This window comes from Zophobas morio, unplaced genomic scaffold, assembly GCF_036711695.1.
Source record: "Zophobas morio isolate AGI-343-1 ecotype UQ-CSIRO unplaced genomic scaffold, CSIRO_AGI_Zmor_V1 ptg000007l, whole genome shotgun sequence".
NCBI classification, from domain to species: domain Eukaryota; kingdom Metazoa; phylum Arthropoda; class Insecta; order Coleoptera; family Tenebrionidae; genus Zophobas; species Zophobas morio.
Genome location: NW_026972112.1, coordinates 11,975,159 through 11,996,499, shown reverse-complemented (window position 1 = coordinate 11,996,499; position 21,341 = coordinate 11,975,159). Strand labels below are relative to the sequence as shown.

Below are 21,341 nucleotides of genomic sequence, written 5' to 3'. Positions count from 1 at the left end.
ATGCGATGTCGCCTTCGTATAAAACTACAAATTTGCTACAATTCGATGTGGTTCTCCGCCATCTAGCGATTTTCAGTCGTATCGTAAGGTTACATAATGAGATTACAGTTGCTATGTGCTGTGCAAAATAATACTCTATGTCACTCCATGTCATGTGGGGCGTTCGCCGTACTGTTTATTGTGGACTGTATCGTGCATTAATACATATTTGCTGTACAATTTTGTATGTTATGGTATGTACGGTTTTGGTCTTCAGTGTCCGTAAGAGTATTAGAATTTGTTATGTACATTTTATGTATAGCACAGCAACAGATAAATGTCCATTTCATGTGAATGCGCTGTGCTATACACGTAGATATACAGGTCTTCTTAAAATTTGGTCATTGGGCTAAGCTAAAGCGAAATGCTAAATATAGACATCTAAATAAGGTTACATTGGGTTATAATTACCGTGAATTAACAATAAAGTGAGCCATGAGTAGTTGTTAGAGCAATTAATTAAGCAAAGAGAATTCCAAAATTTACCACATGCTATCCGTGAATCTGATTACGGTTGGCTGAAATTTTTACAAACGATTCACTTGAGTTACCGAATATTCGGATATTGTCTGTTATTTGGAAAACTATTTTTTTGAAATTTTGCCGGTATGAAGAAATGCAAGACAGACGATTTGAGGAATGTGTCTCATATCCGATATTTCTATAGAGCGGCGCAGCGGTTAATAATAGTTTCCTATGCATTGCATATGGGTTATACATAAGCCGCTTCGTCGTTAAAGTGGATTACACGATCAGTGTAATTGTCGTGATGATACCAATGCCCAAAATAAGGCCCCAGTACTAAAAAAGAAAGTTGATGTCTTATTTTTAAGTCATACGTTACGAAATTGCAAACTTTTACTTAAGCTCAAGAAAAATTGTTCCAACGTATTGCAGCTATTATTGAAAAAAATTGCTTTTCTATATTTATCAAAAACTCAACAGTGTTACTCAAGGCGTTTTTACGCAACGTAAACATCGCATGAAGATTTTGATGGAACGCGCAGAAATAGTTGGCGTTTGCATTATTTTCGATCGTTAAAAAAAATAATCATGACGAAACACGGCTATCAAAAAATTTGAGCAGAATGAAAATACATTTGATGTTAAAGGTGGTATAAGATCTTCACATCGATTTTGTTCAGGGAATTATTATTACGGTCAGATCAGGTCATATTATCAAAAAGAAGAACGAAAACTTTGAAAAATTGCTAAAAAAACACTCATTTCCAAATATTCCCACTGGATGTGTGTAGTTTTTGATAATGCGTCATACCATTCGGAAAAGTTAATAAATGTCCCACTATATATGCTACATAAAAAAACACTGACCGCATGATTATAAAAAAAACAATATTTAATAGGATCTATTCAAAGGGACAAGTGCACATTTTGTCAGTCCACCGACCGATTACTATACTTCCTTAGCTCACGCTCAGGAAGTAGAAAGAATACAAAACAGACGAAATTATAAAGCAACATATATGTGTGAATACCACTAAAGAATTGCCATTAAAGCCATTAGAAGAATTGACATATAAGTCTATAGCCTGAATTAGAAGAGAAGAGTGGGAAGCGTACGTGAAACATATGTCACAGATATAGAAGATATTCAGTTCTTGAGAGGAAAACAAATTTATCGGAAATCGTATAATGAAATAATAATTGATAAAGATACTGCAACAAATATAGCTTATCATAATATATACTTACTGTGTTACGCTATTGGAACCCCAAGGATCTACCTCGAATTGTGTATTCTTGTGTCTTGTGACCCTTGCTGTATTAGTTTTAATTGTTCTTAGTGAAGATTTGATGATTTCGTTTTTACTCTTAGTAACATTAGGTACTGTGACTTTTTTAAATTTTTATTTTGATTTTATTTAGTTGTATGCAATGTATTATTTAAGATTAATCATTACACAATTAAGTTTATACATGCATAATTTTTTTAACGGTCATTTCCCACAAATACGAGGCAATTATTTACTATTTTATTTTAAACCTTAAATACTGCAAAATTGTAATTGCAAACAAAGTTGTTGGTGACAGTTGTACTGTCTCCTTCCGCATTAATTTCCTTTCGTGTCTCGCAGAGTAACTGTAAAATAATCGAATCCTCACTACAAGTAGGGGGCGAGCTTATGAAGTATGTATAGTAGTCCGAGTGCTATAAGGTTATATGGCCATCATAAAATGATCCCATTGTGTCGAAGTTAAGTTGTTTACAATTAAAAAGGTTTTAGGGTCGTTTCGTTCGGGGGCGGCTTTCACTAAATATCTAAATCTAAGCAAGAAATGTTTAGAAAACGATTTATGGCCAACCGGTAAGCTTAGTGCGAACCACACAAAGGGGGTATTTATTTGCGGTCAACTACTTTTATGATGGTCATATAACCTTATAACTCTTGGACTACTTTACATGAAGATTACCAGCAGCAAATTAATTATTTTAATTTAAATTAAATAAAACACTAGTACATATAACTACTAAGATGGCCCCTTGAGAACACAGCTACTTTTTAAGGAAATCACCCCGATTTTCAAGGGTTAACAGAAAAGCAGAAAAATCGTGAAAAGACTCCCGTTTTTTTAGGTATTTTTTAAAATTAACATTTTTTAAATGGCCCCCTCAGAACACAACACATTTTTAATGATTTCAGTCTGGTTTTCAAGATAACTTTTAAAAAGTTAAAATTTTTAAAGAAATTGCCCGGTTTTTCCAAAACGTACCCTTTTCAAAAAAGTTAACATTTCAAGGAAAATACACCGTTTTTTCAAACAAGAATACGGTTTGGTCCAAACAAATTTCTCTTTCAAAAACACTTAAAATTCGTCTTTTATAACCTGTTTTTCTGTTGGGCTACTTCAGAACAAAAATGAATACGGTTTTAGCCTGGTTTTCAAACTAACTTGTGAAAAGATAAAATTTTTAAAGAATTTGCTCGAGTTTTCGAAGTCGCCCTTTTTTAAAAAAGTCAAAATTCGGACAAAGTCCTCATGAGCGAAGCGAATTTTAAGAAATATATCCTGCTATATCAAACGTGAATACGGTTTCGTACAAACAAATTCCCCTTTTAAAAACACTTAAAATTCGTCTTTTAACTCTGTTTTTCTGTTAGGCTACTTCAGAACAAAAATGAATACGGTTTTGCCAAAACAATTCACCTTTTAAAAACACTTGAATTTTAAAGCTTTTTTCAATTGGGTTACTTCAGCACACATATGAATACGGTTTCGTCCAAAATGAAGATTAAAAATTTATTTAAAAGAATTATGTGAGTTGGAAAATTTGGTGTATACCCACACGGTATACACTCTAGAAAGTGACCAAGTCTTTAAAGGCATTTAAAAAATATAGGAGTACATATACATATTTCAAGTATAAATTTCTTCAGTTAATGAAACTATGAAAATGATCACAGACGATTAATTAGTTTTATTATTTGATCGATAAGCCCACATTTAAAACCGAAAACTGTCAAGTCAAATTTATCAGATTTAACTAATGTATTCGAAATATCATCAAATTCATAATACATTTTATCTTTAAAAAAATATAAATTTCTATATCTGAATGCTCTGTTTATATTTGGAGGTATTCCAGCAAATAATTCTGAAATAAGGCCATTTTTCTTTGATCTAAGCAAACACTCATCAAACTCAATGTACAAGACTTTATCATAAAATATATATGTTTTTCCAGAATAAGTTCTAAATATTGCATCAATTCTTTTTCCTTTTGGTATTCCTAAATTTTCAATAGATCGAGCATTATATCCACTTTTAACATTAAAACTTGGAAAATCAATTAAATAATAAAAATTTTTAACAACTATTAAAACATCACCTGAAGGTCTTTGATAAATATGTGAAATTTCTTGAAAATCATCTGACAAAAAATATAAATAATCTTTAATTAATTTCGGTTCTTTATCATAAGTCATGTCTTTTAAATTGACCAACCAAACATATTTCTTATAAAAAATATACATATGATGATTTGCAATTAAGAATGTATCAATTTCTTTATTAAAATCACATAAATTACCAAATATATCTCTAGGCTGACCTTCAGGGGCGCTTTGCCTTACAGTAGGTTTAACTGTTGTTGTTGTTGGTATTAATTCATATTTTAATCGTTCAGGTCTTCCATATAAATATTGAATTGCCCACATATCGTCTTGAGTTAATTTATCAATATCACCTTTATAATAGGCGTACATAATTGAATTATTATTTGCAGAATGTTCAATACCTAATGTGTGACCGATTTCATGTAATAATACTGTATAAAAATTAGTTTGGCCATCAGGTGTATTGCCTGATTCCCCAAAATACCAATTTTCTGATTTATCAAAATGAATTCCTAGACATTCATCATTATTTGGAAAGAAGCCATGTGCTAAAACATTACCTTTTCCATCAAAACTGCTAGAACATATTCCTTTTTGACACCGTGAATTATGATTATGTTGAAACAGCTAACGAAAAATACCATTTAAGATCTGTTTTATTCCATTTTTGATAATAAACTCTATAAGCTGTTGGATTATCTTTGACGCCACATCTAGGTTTACTGATCAAAGCAAGTGTTTCTTGATTTAATGTTCCATCAGTTGGTAAATTATAGAATTCTTGAAACCTTATTAATGCTTCATTTATATGTGCTAGGGCTCCGCTGGTCAAAGACGTTTCTGTTTCATTATTCAATAATCGCAGATCTGAGTCTGCTTCAGGTGCTGATGCTAAATACCCAAATTGCTCTAAATAACTTGTAATATTAACGTCATCTGAACTTTTTACAGTAGTGAGAAATAAGAAAAAAAAAAAAAATTTCATTTATTAGAGTAAATTTAAATATCTTCAGAAATAATTATATTACAAAAACAATCTTCATAATCTTTAGACTTGAAGATCATATTATCTCTTTGTAGAGACACTCTTTGTTTTTTATCAAGAAAATATGAAACAGTGTCATATAACTCATATAACTTACTAATTTTTGATGACTCTGAAAATAAGTCAACAACGGATAAATATAACTTGAAGTTAGGAGGGTTGTCTCCTTTTAAAATAAAGAATAATCCATTAGCTGGACCAACATCATCTGATTTACTTACATCAATAACATCATACTTCTTATTAACCTTTAAATCAAATAATTCAATTCTTATGGTTACGCCATAGTCGTTGACTCTGGGACGGGCCTTGCCAGCCATTTATTACAAAAAAAAAAAAAAATCATCGCCTACGGCTCTGGGCATGCTACGCACCATTAATCACCGTTTAAGTGAACTTTTTCTAGGTATTTCTCTCTGGGGAAATAATTAAAATTACTGACAAATTCCTCTTCACGTATATTTATTTCTTTTTCATTTATTTTATCAGCCTTATATAAATGCAATAACTGTCTATAAAATTTATAAATCAACTTATATTCTTCAATTCTTTCTGATATTTTTAATCTCTTATCTAATATTTCTATAACCCCTGCACCAAGAGATAAACAAACTAGTGGAGGAAGGGCTAACGAAGATAATCCCGATGCACTAAATAATAATTTACTAATAGATAATCCGATTCCAATTTTATAAAAATATATGTAACTTTTTCTGTATACATACAAGCGTTTTTGTAGATATTTTTCCATTTATAACATACAAATATTTTGAATCAAAGATTCATCATGAAGGCATAGCCGAATATTGAAATAGCATTTCATTGAATAGTCCCGAAGGGACGCTCATGAGTGGACTATGTCCACGAATTTTTTCTCATTGAAACTACACGGTATCTGTTTAAAAGAATATAATATATCATAAAAATATTTGCCTCTGTTTACATTAATTATTACGTATATACAGTAATGGCCACATAAAACAGAAGAATTCATTTGCAATTGTGTGCTGTTCCACGCAATATTTTTTCCACTACTTAATAAATATGTTTTAATTTTTTCTGGTGGAGAAATACCAAAACTGTCAAAATATAAAATATTTCTTAAATATGGTTTGTTTACATAACATACCCAGTGTGAGCCGTAACGATTAGAGGGTTGAAAATTAATTATGCCTGATTCATCTTTTCTAATTTTTTTTTGGTAACATGTCAATTGCAAAAACACCTCGAAAATTTCGCGTAGTTTCATGATTTTTCTCATTTTTCATAATATCAGATATTTCTATATTACTTAAGCCGTATTTCCTATCAATTTTATTCCTTGTCCATGTCTCCGGCTTCTTCGGTTTTTTTTTATTCTTTTTTAAACCATCTCCGAAGGCTTTTTGTGCTAATTTAGTACCTGCATATCCGGCTGCACCTAATCCCAATGCTTTGGCTGCAGTTATTGCTGCAGGAATTAAAGCAGGCAAAAATCCACCTATCTGTGTTGGAGAAAATTTGATATCACAGTATTTCTTCTTGTCTTTTTTACATTTTTTAATTTCATCAATGAAATTTTCAAAATTATACAACATAATTTTTGGACGAATTTGGCGCCCCTTGTCGTTGGCGCCCCTAGGCAAGGGCCTACTCGGCCTATAGCTAGTTTCGGCACTGGGTTTTGCTATTGGGATCCACAAACTAATATCAGATATTTCATAATCATAATTTCCATCAACTTTAGCATGTAATATATTTTTCGCTCGATTTTTACGTAATTCAATGCGAATTTTTCCATTCAAAACTTTGTTATAGTCTCGTACAAATCGGAAAATTTTAGATAAAGGAATAAATTTTGTAATAGTTTTTTCATCTTTTGTTAACAACCATCTCTCTAAATATCCTTTATTGAATGCAGAATTATTTGTGATTTTTGAAATAATAGTTTTTATATCAACATCTAAATCTTTAAATTTTTCAGATTTATTTTGCGCATCATATTTATATTGAGATGTATCTGCTGAATCTGCTGTGTCTGGATACCAACATAATTGTGATGCTGAAGTATCAGATACATCTCCTGAAAATTCAATCAGATTTGAAATTAACGTAGCAACACCCACATAATTTGTTTCTTCTATTAATACCTCTTCATAGAATAGCCTCACATAGTCAAAATCATTGATTCCATTGTTTGATATAGTTGCATAATTATTTGGATCGTTTTTAATTTTAGATTTGACAAAAATATAAGCACCTGATAAATGTTTCCATCCGCTTATGTTAGTTTCGAGCGTATACTGTTCAAGTTCTTTCACATTGATATTACTTTCTCTTATTTCATTGTAAGTATAACTTTTTGTTGATTCATCAATTACAGGCATTTCATCAATACGCCATAAATTGCCTACAACGTTTTCTATTTATTTAAATAAAAAAGGGCATGCCCGGCTTACATTCTATTAAAATGAATTAGGCATGTGAAGCGTGCGGAGCACTAGTCAAAGACCCTTTGTAAAAGCTAAACGTCATATCAGGATTCGAAAAATGTATATCTCTAATATGCCGTGGATTATTAATTTGCACACCATCTCCATCACAGTTTGGTATGTCTTCTAGAGCTTCTTTTACTCCATATTTAAATCTTTCTTCATCATAATTTTTTATAAAAATATCCATAGAGTTTTTTCTATTCTTTTTTATCTCATATTCAAATTGATTATTTTTGAGTATATCTGTAATTACATTTTCATACCACGTATAATCCGTTGTTCTTATTGTTTTCTGTGGCTTTATCAGATTTTTAATAGTATCCTTTGATTTTTTAGTTAGTCGATTTTTTGACCTAACCGTTTTAATCCGTCGCCTCGTAAATGTTCATTCAACGATTTTTCTTTCATTTTGTTTAGAATGGGATTTATAATTTCCTCTTTATATGTAAAACGGCGGTGATTTTACGTATGTAGACGCTATATTTTTAAGCCCTGAAGTTACACCTTGAATGATATCCTCTTTATTATTTTTCCAAAAAGGTTTTAGTATATTGCGATATAAAAAGCCTAATGCTGGTATAGCAAATTTTTTTATAGATTGAAAAATATTTCCACCTCTAATATGTGTGATATTTAAGACCAAACCCAGATTGTTTCGGAAATAATTGTTTTCTATGAACGACAAGTACCATTTATTCTACAAGAAAGAATCAGGTAAGACGTCCCGAAAGGCGAAGACAATTACTGAATATCTAGAACAAAATTTAAGCACTCTCCATTAAAATTTATCAATTGATTTAGCTGATTTGTAACAGAAATGCGAATATGAAATATATAATCCGTACGATTAATTGGTAAATATTTTGGATGCGTTGGTTCAATATTAATTAAAGATCTAGGTGAAATATTTGGAGTAAAAGCGTATATAACATCACTTTTAAGATTGTTTTGATAACTAGATGAAATTAAGGAACAGTGAATCAAAATTTGATCAATATCTTTGGTGATATTACCAATTTTTGTTGCATAGTTTATTCCTTGTTTATATATTTTTTTATCAAATCCTAAAAGCTCATGAATCTTTCCGTGGGAAAAGTCAATTTCACAATCTATGTCGCGTATAATTAGCATAAAACGATTAGTTGCATAATTTACATCAAAATAAAACGGAGGTGTTTCAAACGTTCCAAAATATTCTTGGATATAATTATTTAATTCATTTTCATCGTACAGACCGTTTGGTAATTTTAATATTTTCCAATCCTGTTCAACCCGAACCCCATCTTCGCCTACGGCTCTGGATCGACTCTGTCGGTCTTTTCTAATTTCATTTTGTTTATGCTCACGAGGGTCTTTAGACATGCGCTGCACTAGTCCCTTTAGGGACGACCTGTATTTTATTTCATTATTTTTATACTCTTCAGTAATGTTATCCCAACTATACCAGAGACTTGCTGTTTTTAAAGCAATTTCACCTTTTAATCCTGATAAATTAATAGGATTTTCAGAATAACTTATTTCAAAATCATTTTCTTTAGATCTGATGTGTATTAGGCTCATTTATTCAGCTTAAAAAAGCATGCCAAGTGTCGTGAATATCTTTTTGTGATCTGACTTTTTTATAAGTTTCATTTTAAACAATTTATCAAGTATTTCTACGCATTCATTATATACTTCAATTGAATCATTTACAGCATTTTTTGACGCAATTAATAGATCAAGACGTTCTACCATTTCATTCGGATCTGAAAAAATACTGCTTCCTGTTTGCTGTCTTTCATAGAAAGGAATTTTTCGAATATCTTCTAAAGCACGTTTATATTTTTTCAACTGTGAATACACTTATTGTAAATTATCAATTTTTTCTTGCTCTTGTGATTTCTTTGCATTTGTAATGTGTGCATTTAATGATTTTAATTTAGTTGATATTTCGGGTATAGTTGTATCAATTTTTGTATTTCGATTTCTAATGTCTAACGATAATAAATGTGAAGGTTTTTCAAATTTAAATTTTTTTTCAATAATATCAAAATTTAAATCTTTATCCGGATCTAAACTCAGAATCTTTGATTCTTCGTGAGGCTTCGCTGAACTTATTGCGGTATGCACCGAAGGTGATTTCGGTAATGATAATAATTGATCTGATTCGCCTGCGGAGCCGTAGTCCCTTTCAGGGACGCTTACATCATCGCTTTCTGCATTCTTTGAAACATTTTTTGAATGCGCTTCGCTCATAAGAATTCGTTGCGTAAATTCGGGCGAAGCCCTCATGAGCGAAGCGAATTCAGTAATATTATCAAGTTTATCAGTTATAGGCTTCTGTAGTTTTTTCATTTCTTCCTTTGTTAAATGTTCTTTAAATTGCTTTAAATGGATCCTGTTTTTTATTATTTTACGATTTTTTAAAATAGCGTCAATTATTTCAGCATGCGAAGCACTAGTCCCCTTTGGGGACACTTTGCCAGGCTTTGTGGACATTTTACTATCAGTGTTAGTCATTTATATTTAGTGAAAAAATATTCCCGGATATGGATTCGAACCTTGGGCTGATCAAAAAGTTTTTTTAGGTTTACAAAGAATTTAATCTTTCACCCCTTTTTATCAATCCATACCAACTTTATTTTTCGAGTTTACGAAGAATTTAATCTTGCGCCAGAAACTCTTCGTTGGTTATTGAATTGTTTTGGACTTTAATACTTTCTAAATATTGTATGTCTTTGTAGGTAGTACATGTTGTCTACTTGCTGTTCAGCTAATCTTATTTTTTCAATTAATTGTCTTGTACGTTTTTTCAGATACTTTATTTTGTTATCTTGTAATTTACTTATTCTTAGTTTTATTCGCATAATTTGAAGATCAATTTCATTATTATCTGAAGATTGATGAATTTCTTGAAGAAAGTTTGTAACACGTTCACCAGAAGTAGACGACATTTTATAAATTGAGCTATGAAGGTTTTGATTTTATCTGTTGCATATTGTCAATATAAGTTAGTAAACACCAGCGCCATCTTGAATTATTTGCATCAACTATTAATAGGTAGAAACCTGTCTGCTACTAATCATAAGGTCCTTCAAAATTTTTTTGAATTTTTGGATACGTTTTGAATTTATTGATTCGTTTTGAAATTCGCTTCGCTCATGAGGGCTTCGCCCGAATTTTATTTTAAAAAAACGTTTCGCTGTAATTCCCTTCGGTCATGAGCGCTTTGCGAGAATTTCGCACCGGTGTCTTATTTAATTGGGATTCGAACACGCTGCGAAAGCGTGTGCACCAGGGGCGGCTCATGACTTGAAAAGTTGATGAGGCAAAGCACAACACGCTCCAAAATATAAACAAATCAAGATTACTTAAATATTTTCTACTTAGTCAAATAAACAAATTTGTAAACTCATTTAACTGTCCACCAAGAACCAACGTGAAGGTGTAAGGAACTCTTGTAAGGAAAGGATGGGAATGACAGGACAAAAGGAAAGGGGAACGTGGTCAGAAAAAACTAATATAACTTCAAAAAAAAAACAAAATTAAAATAAACTTTAGAGAAAACATATCGAAAAAAATCAAATACAACATAAAATAAATCTAATTTGATTTATAACAAAAAACAAAACGAAAAACATATAAAACATAAATACTCTGGATTTATTTTAAATTTTTTTATAGATCAATTAACGATTGACTCAAATCAGGAACCGGCCGTTTTAATTCATTAATTACATACAATTTATCATCATACGTGAAAGTAGAAAAAACAGAACTGCTATTGTCATTTAACGTTAGTAGAGAAAAATTCCGATTTACTCGTAATCTTAAATAACAATTACCGAAATCAAATTATGACAAGCACAAAGCACTAACTCGACTCACGCAAACGTAGGCACTTTTAAGACAAAATTCTGCTACCGAAATTTTGAATCAATTTATACACACACAGATTTGTGGCAAAACAATCAACGGCCTAATTTTGAATACTTCTGCAAATGCAGACTGCATTGTAATCGCACGTTCTCCGCGCGCAAATATTGTTGTCCATCTCTTTTGCAAGCACGGAAATGAGGCTAGCCTCAATTTTGTCTTTTTTCAACTCATACCGCTTATGAGTGTATTGCAGGTTGCTTGCTTATTAACGATATGATTTCTATATGTGCTGTAGAGGCAAGCTTCGAGCTTGCCTCATTCGCGTCACAAAATACATGTTGCGTCGAGTGTTTCAGCGCGCTGTTTAATTAAGGGAGCAACGAGTACCTACTGAGATAAAAATAAGAATATAATTTTCCATATTTATTTTTAAAATTTTAGAAAAAAGACACAAATTATTGACCGAAATGTGTCGTTAAAAAATAGTAAAAATCCTAATAAGGCGTAAAATTCATTGGTGAGGCACTGCCTCACCTGCCTCATGGGACAAGCCGCCCCTGGTGTGCACATGTTCAGAGCGCGACGCTTTAACTTTTGCGCTAACGCGGTTTAGCGATAAGTGTCCGCGGTTTGCATTATTTGTGTTAAATAAATAAATGGATTCTTTGCCTATTCATTTTATTAAAGCAGATGAAAAAGAATATTATAACATTAATAAATTAGCGCCAAAATGGCCTTTTATATTAATAATTATAGGACGAAGTGGTTCTGGTAAAACAAATACTGTTGTCAATCTTTTAAAATATTTATTTTTTGATACTTTTTATTTGTATGCAAAAGATTTAGAAGAACCGTATTATCAATTATTACAAAATGTATTTGATGATGAAAAAATTCGTGGACAATCGTACTTTTCATCAGATATAGAAGACATTGTCGATGTAGACGAACTAGATAGAGATAAACAAAATTTGATTGTTGTTGATGATTTCGTAACGGAAAAAGTTCAAAAGAAACTGATAGATTTAGCTATACGCGGAAGAAAAATGAATGCTTCAATGATTTATATAACGCAGGATTGGTATAGAGTACCAAAATCAATTCGTTTGCAATGTAATTATATTTCAATATTTCCTTCCTGTGACGGTAATGATATAAGTTTAATATTTAGAGAAAAGGGATTGGATAAGAAACTTAGGGAATATTATGAAAATAACATCAAAAGTTTTGATTGCTTAACTGTTGATTTTAAAACTCCTGAAATGAAATATAGGAAGAATTTTACGCCCATAAATGACCTCTGAATACGCTCCGATCATGAGGGCTTCGCCTGAATACGTTCTTAGAAAAAATAGAAAAAAAAGGGGTAAATCAACAAGAGGTCCACCTGGTATAGGATTTAATCTAACAGAAAATGGTGATTATGATATTTCAGAAAATCCTGGCGATGTTGTTAATTTACAATATTTAACGTCAGCGTCCACAAAGTGGAATAGTTCGCGCGAAGCACTAGTCCATGAAATGGACGCTTTGCATACTGCTGTGGATAAAGTCAACGATAATATGATTAAAAAAGATGATTCTCAAAGTATTCTAAAAATTGTTAAACCTGAACTCAGTAATATGATTAAAAAAGATGATGCAGAAACTATTGTAAATATTGTTAAACCTGAATTAGAAAATGTGATTACAAAAGATGATTCTGAAAGTATTTTAAAAATCGTTAAACCTGAACTCAGTAATATGATTAAAAAAGATGATTCAGAAAGCGTTTTAAAAATTGTTAAGCCCGAATTAGAAAACATGATTAAAAAAGATGATTCTCAAAGTATTCTAAAAATTGTTAAACCCGAACTCAGTAATATGATTAAAAAAGATGAGAGAGCACCGCTAGCGAATCTAACCACTACAAAAAGATATATCGATATTGGTAATAGAAGATTAGTTAAAACTGCTGATGCAATTGATAAGTATGATGTTGTCAATAAAGGACAACTAGATACTTACGGAGAAAGGTTAATTAATTTGGAAACAGAATTCATGAAAAAAACGTCTTTGACTAGTGCTTTGCATGCTCATTATTCTTTTTTACAGTTTGTAGGAAAAATTATTTTTATTAAGGAAGTTCATGGACAAAAGGCTGTTAATCTGCTTGACTTTTCTTTTGATGGCGAACGATTTCTTAGATTACCAATGAATGTAGAAGTTATAAAATTCTATTCAACAGCTCTCTTGAAAGATTTGAATATCAGTAATAATAAAGGAACAATAGATGTTTCTAAACCCTTTATTGTTAGAGAATCTGATCTTCTATCTTTTATGATAAAAAAAGAAAAAGTAAACACGGATGAAAATCTCGGTGGTTATAATCATAATAAACCTTATCTATTAAGTACTCCGATTTTCTTTTATATGCTAGTCAAGTTTTCTGTATAACGTCTTTGACCTACGCACAATCGCTTCGCATGCTACGCACTAGTCCACTGTGTGGACGCTCATGAGGGCTTCGCCTGAATTATTTACAAAATAAAACATATACATATAAATGGAAAACAATATAGTAATCAATTTAAATGAAAATGGTATCTCTACTGTCTGTTGTATAGTAAATGGTGAAGAAATTGAACTTAATCTGACAGAAGATGAAGAAGTTGAAATTTTACGAAAAATTGGTATTATATTATTAACAAAATTACCTTATGAGGAAATGAAAAAACATTTGAAAACATTTTTAAAATTCGGGTGAAGCCAAAGTGGACCACTGTGTATCATGCGAAGCAAATCGTAATTTATTAATTGATATTCTGTTCCATTCTTTTCTAAAATTCGTGTGAAACACTTCATGAGTCGAAGACGAATTTTCCATAAATCTTTCTTAATTCCATGTTGAATGAAGTATAAAAGATCATTTATTATTATTATGTTTTTCTTATCAAATATACTCAATGGTTAGGATTAATTCCCTTCGGCGATTTTATATTGTTTTAAAATATTTAACTCTTTAACGTAATTTTCATATTTATAAATGAATACTTATTGTGTTAAATGTAAAACAAACACAGGTAACAAAAATATAGTTATTAAAGAAGATAAAAAGGGTAAGAATTATTACTCATCAGTATGTCTTGCATGCGGTAAAAAAAAAGTACATATAAAAAAATCGGCCTGCGGAGCCGTAGTCCCTTTCAGGGACGCTCATTAATTAGAATCAAATAAATGGATTATTGTAAAATATGCAAAACGAAAACTAAATCCACTGAAGAACCAGAATTCGTGCGAAGCGCTCATGACCGAAGGAAATTTATTGTAAAATATAAACGCTGGAGAAGAATATCAACTTGCAGAAATTGTCAATCAGTGAAAAATAATTTTTCAAAATCACCTGAAGATATTTTAATTATTGAATTATTCAAACCTGCTAGGAAAAACTATGAAATACGAGTATTCCAACACAAAGGTCTTGATGATACCTGGCAAATGGATATTTATGTTTTTTACAGACCAAAAGGAAAATCAGAAGATCCAAGCTATACTTTAAGAACAAAAGAGCCAAAGGCTAAGACGAATGATTTTAATAAATTTAAAAAGATCAACAAGGGATTTATCTATATTCTAGTTGCTGAAGACACCTTTTCTAAATTTGTATGGGTAGAACCTTTAAAAACTAAATCAGGATTAGAAGTAGCTAATGCATTTGTAAAAATCATACAACAAGCGATTAAAGATAAACACAATCCACCAAAAAATTTACATGCTGATAAAGGAAAAGAGTTTTATAATAAAGATATGAGGATCGTTTTAAATAAATCAATATCAATCTTTACAGTACAGGAACAAAGAATAAAGCTTTCTTTGTTGAGAGGTTCAATCGTACTTTAGGAAATAAATTCAAGCCAATATTATATGACAGTTTTGATTGGATTTCACCACTTCCAAAAATTATAAAATCCTATAACAATTCTTATCATACTACTATTAAAATGAAACCAAAAGATGTAAAAAAAAGAAATGAAAGAAAATTGTTAGAAACCGTATATATGATTACATTAACAAATAAAAAACCAAAATTTGAAGTTGGCGATAGAATTAGATTATCTAATATGGTTGACGTATATCGTAACAAATTAAAAACAAATTGGACAGAAGAAATATTTACAGTTGTAGAAAAACGTGTATATAATGTTTGGATTTATTTTGTTTCTGATCTTAATGGTGAAAAAATTAAAGAGGGTATATACGAAGCAGAAATGCAACTAACATTATTATAAAAATTATTGAAATAATACAAATAAAAATAAATATAATTTTTTTCTTTTCTTTTGTTAATTCAACAATCTTTAAGTTTGCCTTGATTAATAAATTCGCTGTATTCATTTATTAACTAGAGAAAGAGTGTTTGCTAAACGTCTTTTTGCTCGTTCTTTATTGTTATACCTAATAACAGGATTTTTATTCAGTAATGCGTTTATTTTTTCTTCATCATAACTATTTACATCTTTTAATTCTTGTTCCAATACATTAATTTTGTTATCTTTATGCTCGATTTCTTCATCCATCTTTTCTATTGTTTCAACTGCAGCATTTCCTAATTCTTTTAAAATTCTGTTTTCCATATACAGTTGATTAGATGCTTTAACTTTATTGCCAACAGATAAATTATTAAACTCAATGCAGTCTTTTTTTATTCTATTTTGAATAATTTTTACCTGATTTTTGTCTGCAACATCAATTAGTGCCATTATTTATTAGATAGGGAATTTATAGTCTTATTAAAATTTTTATCAAATTCTTCTTCAGCCTCTTTTGTACTGCCAGCTTTCAGGGACGCTTTGTAATCTGATTGGGATGTGTTTGATTTGTGTTTAGATTTAATTTGTTTCTGTTTTTTGTTATATTGTTCTATATTGTTTGATTTTTTGTTATGTTTAATTAATGTTTCACCAGTGAGAAATTTTATTTGATTCCTAATTGTATTTTCACCAATTTTATTCTGTTTAGCAAACTCTTTTAAGGTAATATTTTTAGAAGTAGGGTCTCCTTTTTGTGCTAAAAAATTTAATGCTGATTGTCTTGATCGCATATTATTTAAATTCTTCACTGACGGAATACTAGACTCTGTTAATGTGTAATCTTTTTTAATTATTATGTTTATCTTTTGTTTAGCTGACTGTTCCCTTTTGGTATTATGAGTCATTTATTATGAAATAATATCTTCCTAATAAATGGATAAAAAAGTTTGTAAAAACTGCAATACTGAAAAAGATTTGGACAATTTTTATCCAAATAAAAAAAGCAAAGGTGGTTATTCAACTTTGTGTAACATATGTTGGAATAAACAATATAGAGGTAAAAAAATATTATGCAAGTGCGGTAAATTAGTAGGAAAGCAATACTATCCAAAACATATCTTACTAACATATTATAATCATTGATAAAGTTTAAGAGTTTTGAAAAAAATATTTTGCAAAAACTTTTTTCTTATAAATGGAAATACAGAAAGATCAACTTCTTAAAATGAGTCTTGAGGAAATTGTAAAACTTACTAAAGGGGATTTAAAAAAAGTGGGTGAAATAATTGAACAAATTAATAAAGATGTCGAACCAGAATCGTCTTCTAGTTCATCTTCAACTCATAAATTGTCTTGGATGGATAAATATTTTTTACCACTACCGTCAAATAATGAATCTGTACTAAATAAGCTAAGCTTAAAAAAATTAAAATCTATTGCAAAAAGGCAAGGTTTAAAGAACTACCTTATTCAAAATATAACTGAAAGACTAAATCAGTTCTTATACGGCTAATTCTAAAAGAAGAGTCGGATGCTGGAGATTGGCATAGAAAATTAAGCAGGGTTAGTATTAAAAAATTAAAATCAATTGCTACCAAACTAAACTTAAAGATAAAGAGAAATAGTAAACAAATAGATCTATTGAAACAAATTTCAGATAATGTAAACAATGATAATATAAACAGAATTCTTAATGAAATTGAATTGCCAAGTTTAGAAGAAATATTGAAGGAAATATTAGAGAAATCGACTCAAAATAAAACGTTGAAAGAACTAAGAAAACTTGCCAAAGAAAAGAATATCAAAGGTTACTCAAAAATGAAGAAGGCAGAATTATTACAAAAAATTGGTGAGGAACCTTTTGCAATCGAAGATGATTATTTTACAGAGTTTTCAAAAAAACCTAAATTTAAAATAATAGAAACAAAAGCTGAATACAGCAAAAAATGGAAGAAACATAAAGTTTACTATAAAGTTATATTATTGAAAGACAGGCGAGAATCATCCGAGTCTGATCTTTCAGACATAATTATGAAAAAAATTACTGCCATTAGAGAGGGTTTAAATGATATGATTAAAACACTAAAAGAGAAAACAAATTTCAAAGAAGGAGACTTATTAAATATAGTAGTTAACCACACCCATCTTTGGACACCTATTGCCACCGGATTATCAAGAACGTCTGATGTTGATAATTTATTAAACAAAATTCAACGTATCTTAACTTCAAATCAAGATTTAGATATATACGGTTGTACGTTTCATGTAGAAGTAGTTAATATGCCTAAAGGTGCCACTAATGCGAAAAGATTGTTAAATATAGCAGAAGACTCAAGAACAAAGAAAAGTATAACACAAATAAAAAATAAAGATAGATTATGTTGTCCAAGAGCCGTTATTGTTGGATTAACTTATCATACAAACATTATACTCGGTAAGGAATATAATGATAATGAATTAAAATATATAAGAATGGGAAGAAATTTACAAACAACTTTAGCTCAAGAGCTATGTAATCAGCTTGAAGAATATAATGAAGAGTATTTTACCTTACATGATATTGCAAGTATAGAAAAAGTATTAAATATTCAAATAAAAGTCGTAGCAGCGGAATGCTTTAATTCCATAATATATTCGGGGCCCGAAAAAGATATAAAAATATATTTATATAAAAATGGAAATCATTTTGATACAATTGGTAGTATGACAGCTTTCTATGGTCAATCTTATTATTGTAAAAAATGTGATAAACCATATCAAAACAAAGATAAACATAAATGCAAAACAAAGGATAAAATATGCATAATGTGTTTCAAATCTAATCACAAAGAAGACTCTGCTAAAAGAATATATTGCGAAAAATGCAATAGATACTGTTTTAATCAAGAATGTTTACAAAATCATTCTGAAGTTTGTGAAAGATTTCATAAATGCTTAAAGTGTAATAAAATACTCAAAAGAGGTGATAAAATGGTTGACGAAGGTAAAAAAATGATTGAAGAAGGAAATAGATTAATTTGTACAAAACCGAAAATGGTCCAAAAATGTAATAAAATTATTGAAAGAGGTAATAAAATGATAGAAGAGGGTAGTAAAGAACACAAATGTGGCTGGGAAAAATGTAGAAATTGTTATAAAGAGGTTGAAATACGTAAACATAAATGTTACATGCAATGGAAGCGGCAAAAAGGTGGAATCTGTCAAACTAAAATAAAAGACGGTAGTAAAGAATACAAAGTAAAAGGTTGTAAAAATTGTGATAGAAAAGGTTGTACAGTAACTTTTCCTGATAAAACAAACAAAAGAGTAAAATCTCACATTTATCAATGTAAAGAATGTAAAAATTGTGTTAAAATACCAAGAAAGACTGACAGGGTCAGCCCAGAGTTTACCAAAGGGTGCGGAGCACAAGTCAAAGACGATTCACGAGGGGATTTAAAAATCCCGGAGTCGAAGACAAAGAACGAAAACGGTTATCAATGTCTTAATTGCGGATGTTCATTTAGTACAACTAAATGCTCTTACACACAAAAATATTTATTATTTGATTATGAGGCGATGCAAGAAACGGGAAAACACGTACCTAATTTAGTTATAGCTCACGATTTTTACGGTAATGTTGATTCTTTTAAGACTAACAAAGATTTCTGTAAATGGTTAGTTTCTAGAGATCATAAAGGATACACAGCTATTGCACATTATGGCAAAGGTTATGATTCTTACTTTATTCTAAAATATTGCGTTGAAAACGGTATTAAACCTTTCTGCATATATAAAGGATCTAAAATAATGTTAATGGAAATAAAATCAATTAATTTAAGAATTATTGATAGTAGTAATTTTGTTCAAGGACCTTTAAAAAACTTCCCAAAAACATTCGGTCTAAACGAACTTAAAAAAAATATTTAGTGTTCGCCCTATGGTTTGCACCCTATTAGTTGCGCCGCATGTAGGCAACCAACGACACACACAGTTGAACTCGCACGAATTCCAATAACTAAATCACAAACTACCTACTCTAGTAGGTGGTTTGTGAACTAAATGATCCACGGAGCAAGAAGTGCCACGTTTAGGGGTATGTTTGTAATGGGGTGCAGGGCGCGAAGCGCCCTGCCTCCACTAAAAACCCGATATTACACCTACCCATGTTGTTGACTATAAAAAGTTAGGTTATGTTCGAAACGACTTTGCCATTGAAGAGTGTGCAAGCATTTCCACAACATTTGAAGGTGAGGAACGTGATCAGGGGGTCCTGTAGAAGAGTTCTGTGCAAACAGTTTGTACGAAATCGAAAAGTGCTCTTTGTAAAATTTTACCTTTAATTGATCTGGTACGCAATGTGTATCAATTTTACAAATGTACAAAAAAAGTAAATGTATAAACTATCACTTCCAGATAAAAATGGATACAAAAAAGTACGGAGTCAGCTTATCGGCTTTAAAAAGTTTACAAGATTTCCAGCAATCGATCATGAGTAAGCGAAGAAAAAGAAAAGTAATCGCAATGCCTTTCACAGTTGAATGCCGCATTACCTTCAACGATGGAAAGCCGTGTCGCTGCACGATAGTTGCAGACTCAGGGCTGATCTCTTGTGAAATGTTTGGTGTTCTTTACTTGAAGAATGTGGTCGGAAGCAGCACTGAAACTGACACTACTGTGCTATTTAGTGGTAAAGACCCATTAAAAGTATTTAACAAATTGTTTATAGAATTTGATAAGAAGGATGACAAAGATACATTTATCACCAGCATTGAAAATGTTCTAAGGTAAGTACAACTGAACATAAGTTTCATGTTCTCATGGTTTTATTTTTGTAGGTCGGATTCAGATGATCACAGCTCAAGCAGTGGGGATAGTATGATACAGTAGTAGATTATTTGTTATATCTACATACATCGATTTATCTGAATAAATAATTTTTGCATTCATAGCTCGGAAGAAATTTATTTTCTCGATCTCGTTAGAACGTTAGGTAAACTATGTAATTCTAATTTAATAATGAATAGTTTTTATATCAATTTTCGTTTAAAATCTACATGAGTTTGTATAGCATATGTTCTACCTAATAAAAATAGGACAGAATTTCTAATATTTTAACTGTTGTGCTAAACGGAGTTATAAGTCATTTTTAATATAATCTTGTCCGGATTTGTTCTGAAGTAGCCCAACAGAAAAACAGGGTTAAAAGACGAATTTTAAGTATTTTTAAATGGTAACTTTTCTTGGCCGAAACCGTATTCACGTTTGCTAAAACAGGATATATTTCTTAAAAATTTGACTTTTTAAAAAAGGGTGAGTTCGAAAAACCGGGCAAATTCTTTTAAAAATTCGCTTCGCTCAGGAGGACTTTGTCCGAATTTTAACTTTTTAAAAGTTATCTTGAAAACCAGACTGAAATCATTAAAAATGTGTTGTGTTCTGAGGGGGCCATTTAAAAAATGTTAATTTTAAAAAATACCTAAAAAAACGGGAGTCTTTTCACGATTTTTCTGCTTTTCTGTTAACCCTTGAAAATCGGGGTGATTTCCTTAAAAAGTAGCTGTGTTCTCAAGGGGCCATCTTAGTAGTCATATATTTTTTCATTTTTAGATATAGAAGAAAAATAGTAACGACAAAGGTTTCTTTTTTATAAAAAATTAAAATAAAAACAGTTCAAATAATAACTATTAATACAAAAAAAGATATACATCTTTAATGAAATGGTAATATTAATTTAGTTCAATGTTTAAAATGTTCTCCGATTGTAAGTTGACAGGTCTAATCGATCATTAAAATGTTG

General features: G+C 30.5%; 1 protein-coding gene across 10 annotated transcripts; it reads left to right on the top strand.

Moving 5' to 3' along the window:
• Positions 1-103: 103 nt before the first annotated feature.
• LOC135124644 (uncharacterized) lies at positions 104-20,492 on the top strand. 10 transcript variants are annotated; one of them, XR_010279816.1, is made up of 4 exons: positions 16,888-19,637; positions 19,732-19,791; positions 19,958-20,328; positions 20,380-20,492. XR_010279816.1 is itself a non-coding variant. In XM_064049866.1 (4 exons), the coding sequence occupies exons 2-4, from the start codon at positions 19,735-19,737 to the stop codon at positions 20,429-20,431; spliced, it is 480 nt and encodes a 159-aa protein (XP_063905936.1). In that variant the 5' UTR covers positions 17,532-19,637; positions 19,732-19,734; the 3' UTR covers positions 20,432-20,492. The 10 variants fall into 10 exon arrangements, 4 of the variants coding, with proteins under 4 accessions (XP_063905933.1, XP_063905936.1, XP_063905934.1 ...); XR_010279813.1 differs by having other exon boundaries at positions 19,732-19,892; XR_010279815.1 differs by having other exon boundaries at positions 19,728-19,791.
• The last annotated feature ends 849 nt before the right edge of the window (positions 20,493-21,341 follow it).